General features: G+C 40.7%; 1 protein-coding gene across 1 annotated transcript in view; it reads left to right on the top strand.

Moving 5' to 3' along the window:
• Positions 1–13047, top strand: part of arap2 (ArfGAP with RhoGAP domain, ankyrin repeat and PH domain 2) — an 87010-nt gene extending 73963 nt beyond the window's left edge. Inside the window, exons 26-32 of the mRNA XM_030779115.1 lie at positions 639–767; positions 3057–3193; positions 4688–4770; positions 6069–6104; positions 9587–9650; positions 11811–11921; positions 12589–13047. Of these exons, the coding sequence (XP_030634975.1) occupies positions 639–767; positions 3057–3193; positions 4688–4770; positions 6069–6104; positions 9587–9650; positions 11811–11921; positions 12589–13047 (1019 nt within the window). The remainder of the gene's footprint in view (positions 1–638; positions 768–3056; positions 3194–4687; positions 4771–6068; positions 6105–9586; positions 9651–11810; positions 11922–12588) is intronic.
• Positions 13048–15793: the final 2746 nt, after the last annotated feature.

The following is a 15793-nucleotide window of genomic DNA, read 5'->3' as shown; positions in this document are numbered from 1 at the left end:
CAGCTGCATGGGCGTTTAGACCTTTTTTTCCCCCCTTTTAATGTAAAACAATGACAGTGCTTATTGTTATTATTGTTGCTGTTAGTTTATTTATTTAATTGTTTATGAATTTTCCTCTTGTGTGTGAAAAGGTTATTAAGAGAATATGACAAGTTCCTGCTGGAGGGGTATTGGGGTGGTGAGAGACTTTTTTCCATGCTATTTAATGTAGCATGCTCCCCCTCTTTTCCTTAATGAAGATCCAATAATAGGTCTGCTTCACTCGTCAGCGTGTTTTCCAATCATGTTCAGCCTGGCTGAGGATAATTGCAAATCTGCGCTACATAATTACAAATGGAAGACAAAGAGAAAACAGGGTCTCATTTGTAGTGCTGTTTTTTCTGTTTTTTTGTGTGTGTGTGTTTTTGGATGAAGATTTTCAGATTCAGAAGAGTTTAGATGACATGTTATAAATATCAAATTAAAATGATTTAAAGATAAAAAACAAATTAATGTCTTGAAATATTACGATTAAATAATTTAAGACAAAACACTGCACACGCACACACAAACATGCACTCACAAAGAATTGCTATGTGCCCATTAGGAAAAAAAAAGAATCTTTTTGTGTTTGTGTGTGTGTGTGTGTATCCTCTCAGAACGTCCTTTACACTACAAAGAGAAGGTTCTGGAACAGGTCCTGGAGTGGAGTGTGCTGGATGATCCTGGTTCTGCTCACCTGATCATTAAACAGTATACCGGACCCAGACCAAGTGATTCCCACTCAGGTACTGAGGACTCTCCACACCACAAGATTTAACCCACTCCCAAGTGACAACAAAACTGACTTCACTTGTTCACCAATACATGCCTGTGTTGTTGTATTTTAGAATACAATATTAGGCAGAAAAACATCTATGAAGAAAAGGAAGCACGCTTTCAGACCACTTGAATGTTGTCAGATAGTTACATTTCTAATTATCTGCCTTGACCTGAACCTGTTAAGTTAAGTTTAAGTGATTGCACACACACACTGTGAACAGTGAGCAGTGAATTTGTCCTCTGCATTTAACCCATCCGACACACCAGTAGTGAACACACACCAGACGCGGGAGCAGTGGGCAGCCTCCTTGGTGAGCGCCCGGGGAGCACTGGGGTTAAGTGCCTTGCGACAGCTTCACTCCTCCAGAGTATCGTTACCTTTTTTTTTTCTTTTTTCAATAACAGCTTGATCAATTTTCATGCTCTAATACGGTGGACAGTATCTTGTAATACATTAAAGCAGAGTTCTCTTGACGCCAGCGCCTTGCTTGCTTCAACTCCTCAAGTCATTTTAAACATCAATAACAGTCAAAGAGAGAGAGAGAGAGAGAGAGAATGAGAACCCACCGCTTAAATAGCCTATTACGGAACAATAATAACATTCATAACCTTTTAGCCTTGTAGAGTAATGACTTTTCAGAACGGCCTCCTAAATGATATTAATATCTATTAGTCTTTACACATGGAGGTGTCAGCTTTTACTGATGCTCCCCAGGGTTGTGTGTGTGTGTGTGTGTGTGTGTGTGTGTGTGTGTGTGCGCGCGAGTATGTGTGTGTGTGTGTGTGTATGTGTGTCAAGTTTACTGGTGAATCTAGATTCTTTCCCCACAGTATTTTTAATTTAAGAAAACACATGCTTTAAATTCCATGTTTGCTTCTCGTTGTTTATTTGACTTATCCCAATTCCGAACATGTATTCCAATTACTTTGTGTCAAATGTGTCACAAGTTAGCTATTGATTATAACAGGCTGTGATGTTTTACTGGCTGCTTCCCGACTCGACACTGTTTGTAATGAGGAGGTAAACCTTGAGAAGGTAAACGGCAGTTTAGGCACTGTCACAGAGGTGACGAGGTGCCTCCTACGTTTGAGATTTATGATTTGAAACCCAGCTGGTCTGCTGAGCGTGGCGTTGGAATGTAATTGGTCATTTTCCCATTGGGTGGATGTGTTGACCAGGGTCACTGTTTCCTTGTACTGTTAGAGAAGGTTTCAGTGACAATCATCTGCCTCGCCTGTAGCATCAGTACACCAGTGCCTTTGTCCTCCAAACACATCACCCTCAGCTGTGACTAGTGACTGTCCTAACACTCATCTTACCCAGCCACTGTACTAACTCCACTCATATTACCCAGCCACTGTACTAACTCTATTCATATTACCCAGCCACTGTACTAACTCCATTCATATTACCCAGCCACTGTCCTAACAATCATCTTACCCAGCCACTGTCCTAACACTCATATTACCCAGCCACTGCACTAACTCCACTCATATTACCCAGCCACTGTCCTAACAATCATCTTGCCCAGCCACTGCACTAACTCCACTCATATTAGCCAGCCACTGTACTAACTCCACTCATATTACCCAGCCACTGTCCTAACATTCATCTTACCCAGCCACTGTCCTAACACTCATCTTACCCAGTCACTGTCCTAACACTCATCTTACCCAGTCACTGTCCTAACACTCGTCTTACCCAGTCACTGTACTAACTCCACTCATCTTACCCAGTCACTGTACTAACACTCATCTTACCCAGTCACTGTACTAAACCATTTTACCCGAGGCCTGCTACCCTGGCTGTAATGGGATGTTCCAAAACGGAGATAAGAAGTAGTGAACTCAAAGAAAAAGCAAATAAAAACATAAATGATGCAGAAAACAAAGCTGACATCTCTGTGGCCAGTGGAGTGGTTTTACACCGGGAGTTTGGACATGAGCATGTACAATAGTGTATCATAATTCATTTGGGAATGTATCTACATATTTGATTTTTGTTTTAAAGAAGTTAATGCGTGTTATTTTCTCACAACTGTCAGAGTCTGGCCAGCTCTGTCTGCCTATCCTCTGGAGATTTTCAAATACTTTCTTTTAATTGTGTCCTTAGATTGGTAATTACCACTAATGGCCCATTACACTCATGTTCTTTTTTTTTTTTTCTCTCTCTCTTTTCAATTTGTTGTTTTCTGTGTGTGTGTGTGTGTGTGTGTGTGTGTGTGTGTTTATGTGTGTGTACATGTGGACTACAGAAAATCTTAAGACCTTTATGAAAGGTGAACACCTGAAATTTAAAGATGACTCCTCCAAATTGCTCTCCGCTCACAAATTCCAGGACCGATACCTCGTTCTACAAGACAACAAACTGCTGCTCTATAAAGATGTGAAAGTAGGTATCCTCCATTTGTTTCTCTCTCTCCAATTTCTTCCTTTCCTACTTTTGTCGAAGTCTTTGTCTTCTCTCTATACCCCCTCCTTTATCTGTTTGTCTATCTCTCTATCTATCTACCCCCTGAGGGTCACAGTACCAGACCGTAAACAAACAGCACATTACAATTAGATAATTAGAGCATCAAACCATTAAAAACCGTAATTGTCACTAATTGTGAGATGCAAAGCTTTAGAAGCTTTAATTCTGCGGTCCAAACCATTGTCTCTGCCTGTAGCAAAACTGCAGTAGAAATCTTCCAACTCACTGTTTTATCAGAGTTCACGGCTCTTTTCAATGCCACTGCCAGTGCAGTCATTATGGTCATCGTGGTTCTTGTGGTGTTTCTGTTTGTAGTATTTGGTAGGCCTAATATTCGGGGGGGGGGGGGGGGGGGGGGGGGGGGGGTGGTGAAGGTTACCTATGGATCAATTTCTGATTAAAACATGGTTTCCGAAATACCTTGTTTCACTTAAACTTGCTTTAGTAAGACAGGCAAGTCAAAACTCATTAAAACTCGTTTTAGTGATCTCGCTCACTGTAACGCTCTTATTTTGTCACGTGATGCTTTCCCGTTGGGACATTCTCTGCCTGAGATGAGATGGCATACGTTTGCAAAAGAGCCGGAGACGTGTTAATAATTGATTTTGTGAAGTATTGGAGAAGGGGTTTAGGTGAAGACACACTATAAATGAATGCTGTTCTTTCTTAATTAGTGTAATGTCTGGATGCTTTGCAGTGTTTGGCTAATTATCAGGTGAAGGAGGTGGAAATTAGCAGTGTAGCGGAAATTTAATTGATATTTCAGTGCGTTTTCATTTTCTTTATTTATTTCTTGTTTCACTCTCTGTTTTATTGTCTTGGGAAAAAGAAAATGTCTCCTTTCTGGTTGTACGGGGAATATGCTGCATTTTTCAAAAGTGTCTCAGTGTGAAAGTTCTTTGTATCAGTGTTAATGCGTGTTTTAACAAGTTACATTTCTTTATGGCAATATATACGTTGTATATTGCATCTTGGGAGAACTCTTTTGTCAGTAAATGCTTGTTAGAACAAGGCCCCGGGGCCATAACAGCTGTTTTACAGCGCTGGAAAGAAAAATAACGCTTCGATAAAATAAAATCAATGAACAGTGGTCGGCAAGAAGATATAAAGTCCGCTTCACCAAATTTGTTATTCTAAATGAATGCGCGAGAAGTAAGATTTTAGCACTGCGATTTTGATACCGGTGTGGAAGACGTGGTTTGTTATGGTGATGTTGCTATCCTATTTGGTTAGTTTCTCAGAGCTGATTTAATGATATTATCCATCGGAGGATGGAATCAGAGTTGAAGTACTGAAATTGCTAGGTTGAGAATAGAGCATCTCCTGTGCCAACACAGATGAATTATTAATATCCTATTGGTCAGCGTTCATTTCTCATTTGGATCACGGATACATGTGTACTCTTTCTCTCAGAACACCAAACCAGAGAAAGAGATCTCTTTGGGACTGGTGAAGTGTTACCTTGGCGTGAAAAAGAAGCTGAAACCAACAACCAGGTAAACATCTTCTCTCAAGCAAAAAAAAAAAAACAGAAAAAAAAACAACAACAAATTTTAGAAGCACACTTTGGCTTGTTATCCCAAACATCTATCAAACCTTAAACCATTCGTCTGTTCTTGAAATGTACAAATTGTTAAAAACACCCATTAAAGCTTTTACAAGAGAGAACCAGCCTCTCATTAGGATTAAATTACAGCCCCTGACCCCCCCCCCACCCCATGTATCCTAAAATAGAGGAAATGAAGCACATTAGTCATAATTAGTTAGAATGACAGTTTAATATTTCTACTTGTTATAAAGACAAATGCAGATTCATTTCTCCATTGTTCTCATTCATACTGACTGACTCCTTTAGCTGTCTCTCTCTGCTAAAGATTCACGGCACTTTCTGGTTTGGTCCAATTGCTTCCTCCGAACGAACACAGCTTTCAGGACATATCCTAATCCACATTTATTTCTCACAATAATAGAATTGATTAAATGTAATTGTGTTTTAACGGATACAAATTATTGGTTTCCAGTTCCCCAGTGGAAAATATTGCTGTAGATTGGTTTAATTTTTAATAATGTTGTATAATTGTCATTCTTGGCCCTTGTCAGTAGAGTTTTTTCTTTATTTCTGTCAGAGATGGGAACGGATAGTGCATTTTATACAATTATCATTTCTCATAATTTTCTCTGAGTAAGAGTGGAACGGAAGGTGGGAAAAATGTCTGGAATTATAATGTGTTTTCATTCTCTGGTGGATGAGCAGACAGATTGGACTGGAAAGGGAAAGGATAAAGAGATTGACTATAAAATGGATTCGGAGACTAGATCCCTTTTAGCTTAGTTATGGCTTTGACTGTTTTCTATAGCAGTGAGTCATGTGTGCATTGTGTATTGTTCAGTATGTGTGTGTCTTTCATACAGTAATGTGTGTGTGCTGTGTGTATTGTAGTAGTGTGGGTATTGTACAGTAGTGTGTGGGGGTTTACTAGGAGTTATGGTAAGAGTATGTGTGTGTGTGTTTGTGTGTGCGTGAGAGCTTCCGCTCAGCTTGAGGCTAAACTGGGGACCTCTCTCAGACTCGACATGTCCGTCCTCCCACCCTCCTCTTAAACAGTATTCGTATGGAATTTGGAGGAAGCTGAGCTGAATTTTATGGTAGCTTAACGCTTTCCCATCCCACTGGAGTCACAGTGGAGCTGCTGGAAGCAAACTGAGAATGGTCTAAAATCAATATGTAGGTCCAATGTGAAATTCCACCAAGGAGGAGTTCACATTTTTTGTTCTTTTCTCTTCTCTTTCACAGTTGGGGTTTCACTATTTACACAAAAAAACAGCAATGGTGAGTGTGCTTTTGTTTTTAATTGCTGAGCTGATTAGGCATTCCCTTAACCGGTTCATCAGGGAATGATTATGAGAAATGAGATGAGAAGTAGTGCTTTGGCTATCTTGGGGCTAAATTCACAAAATCACTGAGCAAACAGGAATCTTTCTAATGCTTGTCCAACAACGAATTTAAAGTACTTATGATTGTGCAAGTTCATGTACCTCAAGGTAAGTCTAGTGTGTAAACAATTATGACCCTAACTATACACGACAGGGAAAAAATACTTTTTATTTTGATTTGTTTCAATAATCATTGTTCAGTGTTTATATGTTACCTACTAAACACATATGAAAACATACTTGTCTGTTTAGTACACAGACATAGGGGTAACTGTCAAAATAAAGGAAACACCAACACAAATTGTTTTAATGAGGTTTGGGGCCAGCAGGGGTCTTCAGGATGGCTTCAGTGTGTCATGGGACAGATTCTATAAGAGTCTGGAGCTTTACTGGAAGAATGGCCCAGCACTGTTTAGTGTTTTGTTGGAAAGCATGTGTACTCACCAGTTCATCTATTACAATGGACTCTTGTGCTAGCCATGCTCTAGCCCTTCATCTATGGTCAGTGTCTAACCAGAGGACCACTGTTGGCTGGATATTTTTGGGTAGCTGACCACTCTTGACCTAGCAGTGACATTACTGACATGTGTAAAAACCCCAGCAGTGCTACTGTACCCGATACACTCTTACCAGCATACAGGGGTGGACAGTAACAAAGTACATTTACTTGAGTATTGTACTTAAGTACATTTTTCAAGTATCTGTACTTTACTTGAGTGTTATTTTTTTTGGAAACTTATGACTTTTACTCCACTACATTTGAAATACAAATATTGTACTTTTCACTCCACTACATTTCTATGAAGGTTCTTGTAACTCGTTACTTTAACGCATAGCTTTGAAGTCAGCGGATGAATTTTCTTTTCTAAAATGCGATAGGCAATATTGTGTTCATCACAGGGGAAAAACCAATCACAGTAAACTGCTCCAATGCTGTCAGTCAAGTGCGTGCTGCATTTTTTTTATCAACTGAATTTGGTGGTTTTACTGATGACCACTACAATGGAAGATAAAGATGATAAAGATAAAGCTTCCTCACCAGAGCAGCCATGGCCATATCTTAAGTCCATGTCTGAGATTTTTGAAATCAACTGGTTTCTAAGCTAATTGCTTCCCGTATGCATACGGAAACCAGTTGGCTTGAAAACCATTTGGGGCATAACACCGGGTCCTGTGTGAATCCACTGCTGACGCACTAATAGTTAGCTAGCGAAAATGCCGAGTTAACGTTACTGACAAAAATCCCTTCAGAAATATATGTTTTAATCTTGTCAGGTAAAGACAGTAATATTTGTAAGGTCAGCGGATTCACGTAGGACCAAGTCCCAATAAGACGAGGGGGGCGGGAATCAAGCAGTGACGATGGTCATCCAGCTGTTTCACATTTCAGACAACGCTATGTAGTAGAAGTAAAATTAACCTAGCCTACAACATTATGACGTGTTTATCCTTTTAACGCCAATCTGAGTTAACCTAGGGCCTATTTAACTGCAGCTATACACTGTCTTTTATAGAGGAATCAATTGGTTCAACTGTGTTTCTATAGGCTTTGTAGCATATTCCATAAGCTTTTTATTCTACAGGTTCTACAAGCAAGTCAGTGCATTCAGCAGGTTGTTTCAGAGTCATTAGACTCTGTAAATGCATTGTTGCAACAATACAACAATGCGATGACATTAAAAAGAAAATGTACTTTTGAATACTTGAGTATTTTTAAAAGCAAGTACTCCAGTGCTTTAACTCGAGTAAAAATTGAACTGAACAACCTTTACTTGTAGTGGAGTAATATTTGACCAGGAGTATCTATACTTTGACTCAAGTAATGGAGTTGTTTACTTTGTCCACCTCTGCCAGCATAACACCCACTACCATGTCATTGTCACTGCTGTGCTGAGAATGGTCTGCCACCCAGATAATATCCAGTCAACAATGTCCTGTGGTCAGAAACTGACTATTGATGAATGGGTTGGAAGGTGGTTGCCAGATTGTGTGCTACAACAGAAGGACTACAGTTGTTAATTGTACACCTATATAGTGTACCTGTAAGGTAGCTGTTTCTCATAAAATGGCCAGTGAGTGTAAAATGTTTTCTGTCATGGGCAACCAGTTGGACTGAGATACAGTCACCCGCATGACCGTGTCATGTGGTTTACATTGCTTTCGTATTCATTTATCAAACCACTCAGTCAGCGCTTATGTCCTGTGGTGTGGGGAGTAGTCATCCTGGAAGAGACCATTGTCATGAGGATAGAGACAGGGTGAAGGTGATCTCTCTGAATGGGTTTGTATTGATTGACATTTTCCTTGTTCTCCTGAGTGAAACTAAACCATGCCAAGAAGTTGCTGCAGCAGAAAACAAGTACTGAGGCCTTCAGGTTTCTGTTTGGCATGTACAATACAAACATGCATACACATACACACACACACACACATCCACACCCACACCCGCATGCATGCACATGCTCTCCCATTTAGGATAGGATGCAGTATTACTCAGCAAATGATTTTTTTTACCCACTGCTCTTTAGACCATTTCCTGCAGTCTAATTTCCCTTTTGTCACAAAAAGACGTCTTAGGTACAGTAACATACTCGCATAGCTTGAGTATAGTATTTTTACTCACAGTAACACACTCACAGTCTGACTGTAGTATTTTTACTCACAGTAACACACTTAGGCAGTCTGACTGTAGTATTTTTACTCAAAGTAACACATTCACACAGTCTGACTGTAGTATTTTTACTCACAGTGACACATTCACACAGTCTGACTGTAGTATTTTTACTCAAAGTAACACATTCACACAGTCTGACTGTAGTATTTTTACTCAAAGTAGCACATTCACACAGTCTGACTGTAGTATGTTTTACTCACAGTAACACACTCAGGCAGTCTGACTGTAGTATGTTTTACTCGCAGTAACACACTCAGGCAGTCTGACTGTAGTATGTTTTACTCGCAGTAACACACTCAGGCAGTCTGACTGTAGTATTCCGTCTGTGAGGCTCTCTGCTCTCAGTGAAACTGCCAACTCACTACCTGGGCTCAAACCTGCAGATGGCTGGACCAGGCCCCACTCACACCTGTCTCAAACTCAGTCAGACTCACCGCTCCCTGCTCTCTCTGCTGTTTCCCTACTCTGCTAACAGAGGTGTAGCTTAGTTTTGGCTGTTGTGTTAATTGCTTTATTGACTCAGAAGTCATGTGTCAATACACAGAATTCCTCATTGATTGAAGTGTTTCCTTTATTTTAGCAGGTACCTGTCGGTCTCACAGCACATCCCTGCTTGACCTGAATGATGCATTCTGTGTGAAGTGTAGGAGAGAGACTGTTACCACTAGCTATTTCATCTCCTCTTTTTTTTTAACTGTTTTAAGGTATTTTTGCTGTGAAGGAAAGGAATCGCAGCTTGACTGGGTGATGTCCATCATCAGAGTCAAGGTAAGTTCTCTTTACTATGCATTTGTGTTTTATTTTATTTTGCTGGAGTTTTAATGCATAAACAGAACAGTGCTTTGCAAGAAATCATGTTTTTCACACTGTAACTGCATGTCAGGAGAGTGCTGTTTAAGGACATGGATTTGAAAGCTGTTGTTTTTTTTTTCATTTAAAAATCAAACGGCATCAAGAACCATTGCAAGATTACATTTATCATTTGTTCTCCTTTGGTCTGTAAGCACACAACAGTGAAAAGATGGCTTGGCCCCTAAGCACACAACAGTGAAAAGATGGCTTGGCCTCTAAGCACACAACAGTGAAAAGATGGCTTGGCCCCTAAGCACACAACAGTGAAAAGATGGCTTGGCCTCTAAGCACACAACAGTGAAAAGATGGCTTGGCCTCTAAGCACACAACAGTGAAAAGATGGCTTGGCCTCTAAGCACACAACAGTGAAAAGATGGCTTGGCCTCTAAGCACACAACAGTGAAAAGATGGCTTGGCCTCTAAGCACACAACAGTGAAAAGATGGCTTGGCCTCTAAGCACACAACAGTGAAAAGATGGCTTGGCCTCTAAGCACACAACAGTGAAAAGATGGCTTGGCCCCTAAGCACACAACAGTGAAAAGATGGCTTGGCCCCTAAGCACACAACAGTGAAAAGATGGCTTGGCCTCTAAGCACACAACAGTGAAAAGATGGCTTTGGTCTGTAAGCACACAACAGTGAAAAGATTGCTTGGCCTCTAAGCACACAACAGTGAAAAGATGGCTTGTTTTCAAATTTTGGTCATACATCATTGCTCTGAGACGTGAGGGAAAGGGACAGGGGGAAAAAAAGACAACATTGTTATATCAACAGGGAAGTGTTTTGGAGGTCATTCTCCTTTATCATAAATCTCATTACGTGGAAAAGTCTCTTAGTAGAAATGAGGTTGTGTAGGCAGGTGCAATCACATTTGCTCCATCTCTCTCCTCACTGCAGTTAAGTGCTGTTACCAACAAGGCTCTGCCACTGCAGACTCTTCATTAATAATGCAAGTGTAGGCAAACACAGGCCGCCAGACGGCAAAGGATTTAGACATCCAGTGGATCTACCAGACTCTGCCTTTCTACCCCCGGATTTTACTGCTATCCGTTTAACACCCCGCTCTTGTTATTTTACTTTATTGTGTCCTTCTCTTTTTTTTTTCTTTTTTTTTTTCATTTTGAGCTTGTGTCTTGAGATGAGGCAGACCTGGCAGAATTGGAAAAAAAGGCAGGGAGGAGGGAGGGAGGAGAATTTAATTGCAGTTACAGATTCCTTGTTATTCTCTTTTGCTCATTTTTGCTCTCTCTCTCTCTCTCTCTCTCTTTCTCTCTCTCTCACATTCTGTATGTAGCAAGCCATCAGTTAGATTAGAGCTTGTGTTAAAATAAGGGACTGAAGTTGTGTGCGTGTGGACTCAGTGCAGGTGGAATTCTTTGATGCTCTTGTACTCAGTTTCCAAGTTCACCCCCTATTTTTACCTGCCTGCCTTGATGGCCTGGTTTCCATAGAAACTGGAGAGGAACAGAACAGAAAAGGCACAGGTAGAGACGAGACAGCTAAAAGGAGGATGTGGAAGAGAGCAACAGGTTCAAAGGCCGTGGTGTCATTGTGAAAAGAACAAGCTGTCTCACTTTGCTACGGTGATGTCCAGAATCTCCAGAAACAAAAGGTCACAGCTCTCCTTTTTATGCTTCGCTGAGGTCACATGCTCCACTCCATGTGATATTTGAGAATGCCAAAACTTGGCAAAATAGTAATTAGAGTAGCAAGCCACGCGTCGGGATTTTAAAACCTTTTAGATCCGGGTTTTTTTGGCTCTCCTGTTCACGGTGTCTATTCACGGAATGTTCGGTTTCCTTTTTGTTATTTGCGGTTGTGAAATTCTGTTTAGTGTGTGTGTGTATATTTTATTTACCCTGCCTAACCTATAAATATCCCTGCTGGAAAGATGAAATTACTGACTGTGGTGGATTTGAAATTTGGTTCCTGAAAAAGAGACAAATCTGTGGAAACTTTGTGGTTTTGAGGTTTACGCACTCTGCGAAAACGTGTTTGGTTTTTAATGGAAGTATATAACAGAGAAAGATGAAGGCTGCCTTTGCATGTTTTTTTGTTTGTTTTTTTTTTGTCCAGAATGGCGGGGACCTGTGGCCCAAAAACAAAGGCACATCTCAGCGGGGCAGCAGAGATAGAGCGGCTTTGTACAAAGGACCTCTGGGTGACAAAACCCAACACAACAAACAGGTCAGAACACACCTGTGCTTAACACACCTGAACCAATCATGTCTCCCTCTCCTCACAGATGCACAGCAGGAATAAACACCAGGGATATGCAAACATAAACAACAAATATCTCTAATACCTGTGTCTGTTGATCCTAAAACAATTTGGATAGTGTCATAAGTCATAAGGCTTACTGGTAATCATGTGTGCTGTAATTATCATCATATTACGATTTTGACTCAAATACAGTGAACAGTAAACTAGTAGAGTTACCATGCGAGTGCACAGGCATCAGTGGAGTGTAAGACAAGGCAGAGCCCTGGTAAGAATTGAAACGGACTAAAACAGTAATCTCCAAACATAGCCTTGGAGGGCTGCCATAGCTGCAGGTTTTTAAGATAATGTCTTAGTTAAGAGTCAAGGCTTTTGAATTGATCTGAGCGATTTATTTTGTACAAATTTGTGAACACAGACCTAATACTTACACAATACAGAAAATACAGAATTTGTAAAAGATCGACTTTTTGTTTTAAAAATTCTGAACTGACTTTTTTCTAATTTTTTGTTGTCCAGAACTCTGATTTCAAATTAATCCAGTGGAATGAAAAGGTGGAGAATACAGTGATTCAGTGTGTTTTGCTTTCCTAATAACTGGACTTGACCATGTCTTCTCTTCTTTTTCACACAGTCTTACAGAAAGTCTGACCAGGGCAAGAGTTCCCAGCCAGTCAGGCCGAAGAGAGAAGGCGAGAGCAGCCACCAAAACAAACCCAAACCAACCTCCAACATCTCCTCAAACCCAAAACAGGAGAAAGAGGATTCCCATCCCAGACTCAAAACAGCTTCTTCCAATGGAAGAAACCAACTCAGTTTACCCATCAGTGGCCGAACCAAACCTGACTTGAGTAGCAGAATTGTTTCCAGTGGAGGAATCCGGACGGATTTAAGACCGGAAAAATCTGACTCAAATTACAACTCGGAGGCTAGACGGACACCTTCTCCCCTTCCAGACAAGGGGTCTGTCACCAAAGGAATGCAGAGGAAACCCATGCTGGGGTGTGGGGGAGCACAGATGCCCCAAAACCTGCTCAACGAACTGAACTCAGTACTCAGCAAGACAAGACAGCCCCCCCAGAAAGAGAGCTGAATGAAAGGAGAAAAAACAGTGAGAGAAAGGTTGGAAAAGCAGGGTTTATGACAGTGCTTATCAGTTGTACTTTTCAAAGACAGCTTAGTGGTTAAGAGGACAAAACCGTCAAAAAAAATCTCAAGCTGACTTCTGAACTGGCCAGAGCTGTTCTCACACATAAGAGCATCCAGTAAATGGTCAAAAGTCAAAATCTTTCCGCCTGGGCATTGCCGATCTCAAGACAGCCAAACCAGCTGAAAGCAGCTAGCGGCCTAAAGATACAGTCTAAGGAAAAGCTTTATTTGGACATTAGAGAAGTCCTAAAAGGAAATCAATACAATTGTCTAACAAGTAAAAAAAAATGCATTTTGATGTGGTACTTCTTCCTTTGAATGTTTCACACTATTTTTACTCCTCATATTTAAGACATAAATTTTGTGTGTCTGTGTATGGATGTATGTGTGTGTTTATGTGTGTGTGTGTGTGTGTGTGTGTGTGTGTGTGTGTGCGTGTGTGTGTGCGTGCGCGCGTGCGCACTGTACCATACTATGTCTATTAACAGGAGTCATACACTGGATGTGCTGAATCATCAAAACAAACCATGCACACCTGGTTATTAAGTCTGTTGTGTAGTTGGGTAATAGCTCAGTATTTTTCTAGGTGCAAGACGTTCTTAATCTTTCAGATATATCATGTTGCTATGTGAGTGTGTAAAAACAAACTCTTGACTGTAGCAGCACTGACTCTCAGCAATGAGTATGATTCATAAACCATAAATACATATCTATGAACAGTACATCCTAACTAAAGGGTCATATCAGCATTTTCTGTGCATAATCACGATGTACATGTGTTCTCGCATTATGTCCACACCACTTTAACAGGTTTTATCTACCCCTCTAAACACAGCGCAAAGCAAGTCAGAAATCATGTTTTTGATTCTTAAAGTGGACCAACCGGTGAACGCTAATCCCCTACACTGCCCGTTCATTTGTTCAAAGTGGTTAATTCAGCTGCGTGCTGAACATTTATCCTGTTCAATTCAGCCCTCATCGCCCCGAAAGTTTCGCTAATTTTTCCCCCTCTCACTCTCATCAAGATAATTTACTCTGTTCTCTTGCAGCGGGATATGTAAAAATAAGCAGGCAGTGGCAGCCAGTCCTCCAAGCCTAGTGAATTATGTATGTCAATCTGAAAGCGTGCGCGGACACTGCTCTTGACTGTCGGCTGGTTTGGGGTTTTTAAATATACATACCGACGTTTTATGTTGATTATGCTTCACTTAGTTTTCCCTGTACCTACTGCTCCCTAAAACAGGCTGTTCTAAACGTGCACTTAGGAGTGTTGCCCGAAACACATACTGTAAAGGATTTATTTAATATATAAATGAATTTTGTGACACACCGGTTCAGTTTTTGGTGTTTTTTGTTGTTTGTTTGTTTTTTGTTTTGGTTGGTTGGTTACCCCTTTTTAAATGTGTTCAAAGGGGAGATGAAAATGAACTTGCTGAGAAAGCCTGTGTTGTCCATATCCTACCCCTCTGATTTATAGGCTACTTGTCGTGTTCGCCTCGAGGTATTCGTTAGGGACGTTCGAGCCGGTCTGTTTCTCTAACTTTCTTTTGTTTCAGTTAATTAGCGTAGCTATACGTGAGGTGCAAGGAGGCTTCAACACTCTGGGCTATGCCAGCTGTTAAGGTTCTGATTGAAATTCTGCTAAACGTCGTGCTCCTGTGTTCAAATTCAGCGTGTGTGTGTGTGTGTGTGAGAGAGAGAGAGAGAGAGAGAGAGAGAGAGAGTTAATATGTGTATGTAAGAGAGGGAGAGCAAATGTCGCTCACCTGTTTGCATACGTCTACAGTTCCCGAATAGCAAACACGACACGTAGCTCTTTTTTTAGGCCTTTTGAAGGTCACCATATGGCAGGGGGCTAAATGAATGGGAGTGCTGATGTAATTAAAAGCATTATGCTGTCTGCACTGACTTTGACACACAGGGGAAGGTCGCGCCGTTTGGGTTACACCCAGATCTGCGTTACACGGCCCGCCGATGATGTGCGTCTAGGAAAATGTGTGAAACAAAAAATTAGAAAAAAAAAGAAAAAGAAAACCAAGATAATTGACAGGATTTGTTGCCCAGGGGACGAACTGGACTGATAGGTGACGCGCTGTGTGAATTTGCTCCTCGTGTTGAATTTTGTCAACGCTGTAAAACTCCATCTGCTCTCTGTGCAGGGTGGTTCTGCCGGCTTGCATTCAGTGTGGAAAATCCAATTTTGTTTATTTTAGATTTCCTGATACAGTGTTTGATATAGAAACATCAGCATATAGATAGTATATTTTTCATGTTTGCTCCAATGAGTAAATCCATGACCAATCTTTTAAACCTCCCATGCATAATGCATTTTAACTATGACACCACTGTCAGTAACTGCTTATGAATAAATTCAAATAGCATCTGAGATAGTAATATAATAAGCGTATGAAATAAACTGCTGTAATAAAGATTATTAGCATTATGTTCTTTTGAGTAACTCTAAAAGATGCTACAACATTTTGCCTTCTGAAGAGTTAGAAAGTTTGGCAACAATACGGGGTTGAGTGAATGCTTTTATAGATATTCATATCAATGTAATTAACATAAATATCATGCTGTCTTGACTTGCAGTGGGCTCTACCCTATATCACCATAACCAAGTCTTTGCTAATCGTGCTGTAAGCTTTCCAAAGCTCCCATAATTCTGTCAGTGAACGAAGGGAAGGGGA

This window comes from Chanos chanos, chromosome 7 (genome assembly GCF_902362185.1).
Source record: "Chanos chanos chromosome 7, fChaCha1.1, whole genome shotgun sequence".
NCBI lineage: Eukaryota > Metazoa > Chordata > Actinopteri > Gonorynchiformes > Chanidae > Chanos > Chanos chanos.
This window is presented reverse-complemented; position numbering and strand designations above follow the sequence as displayed.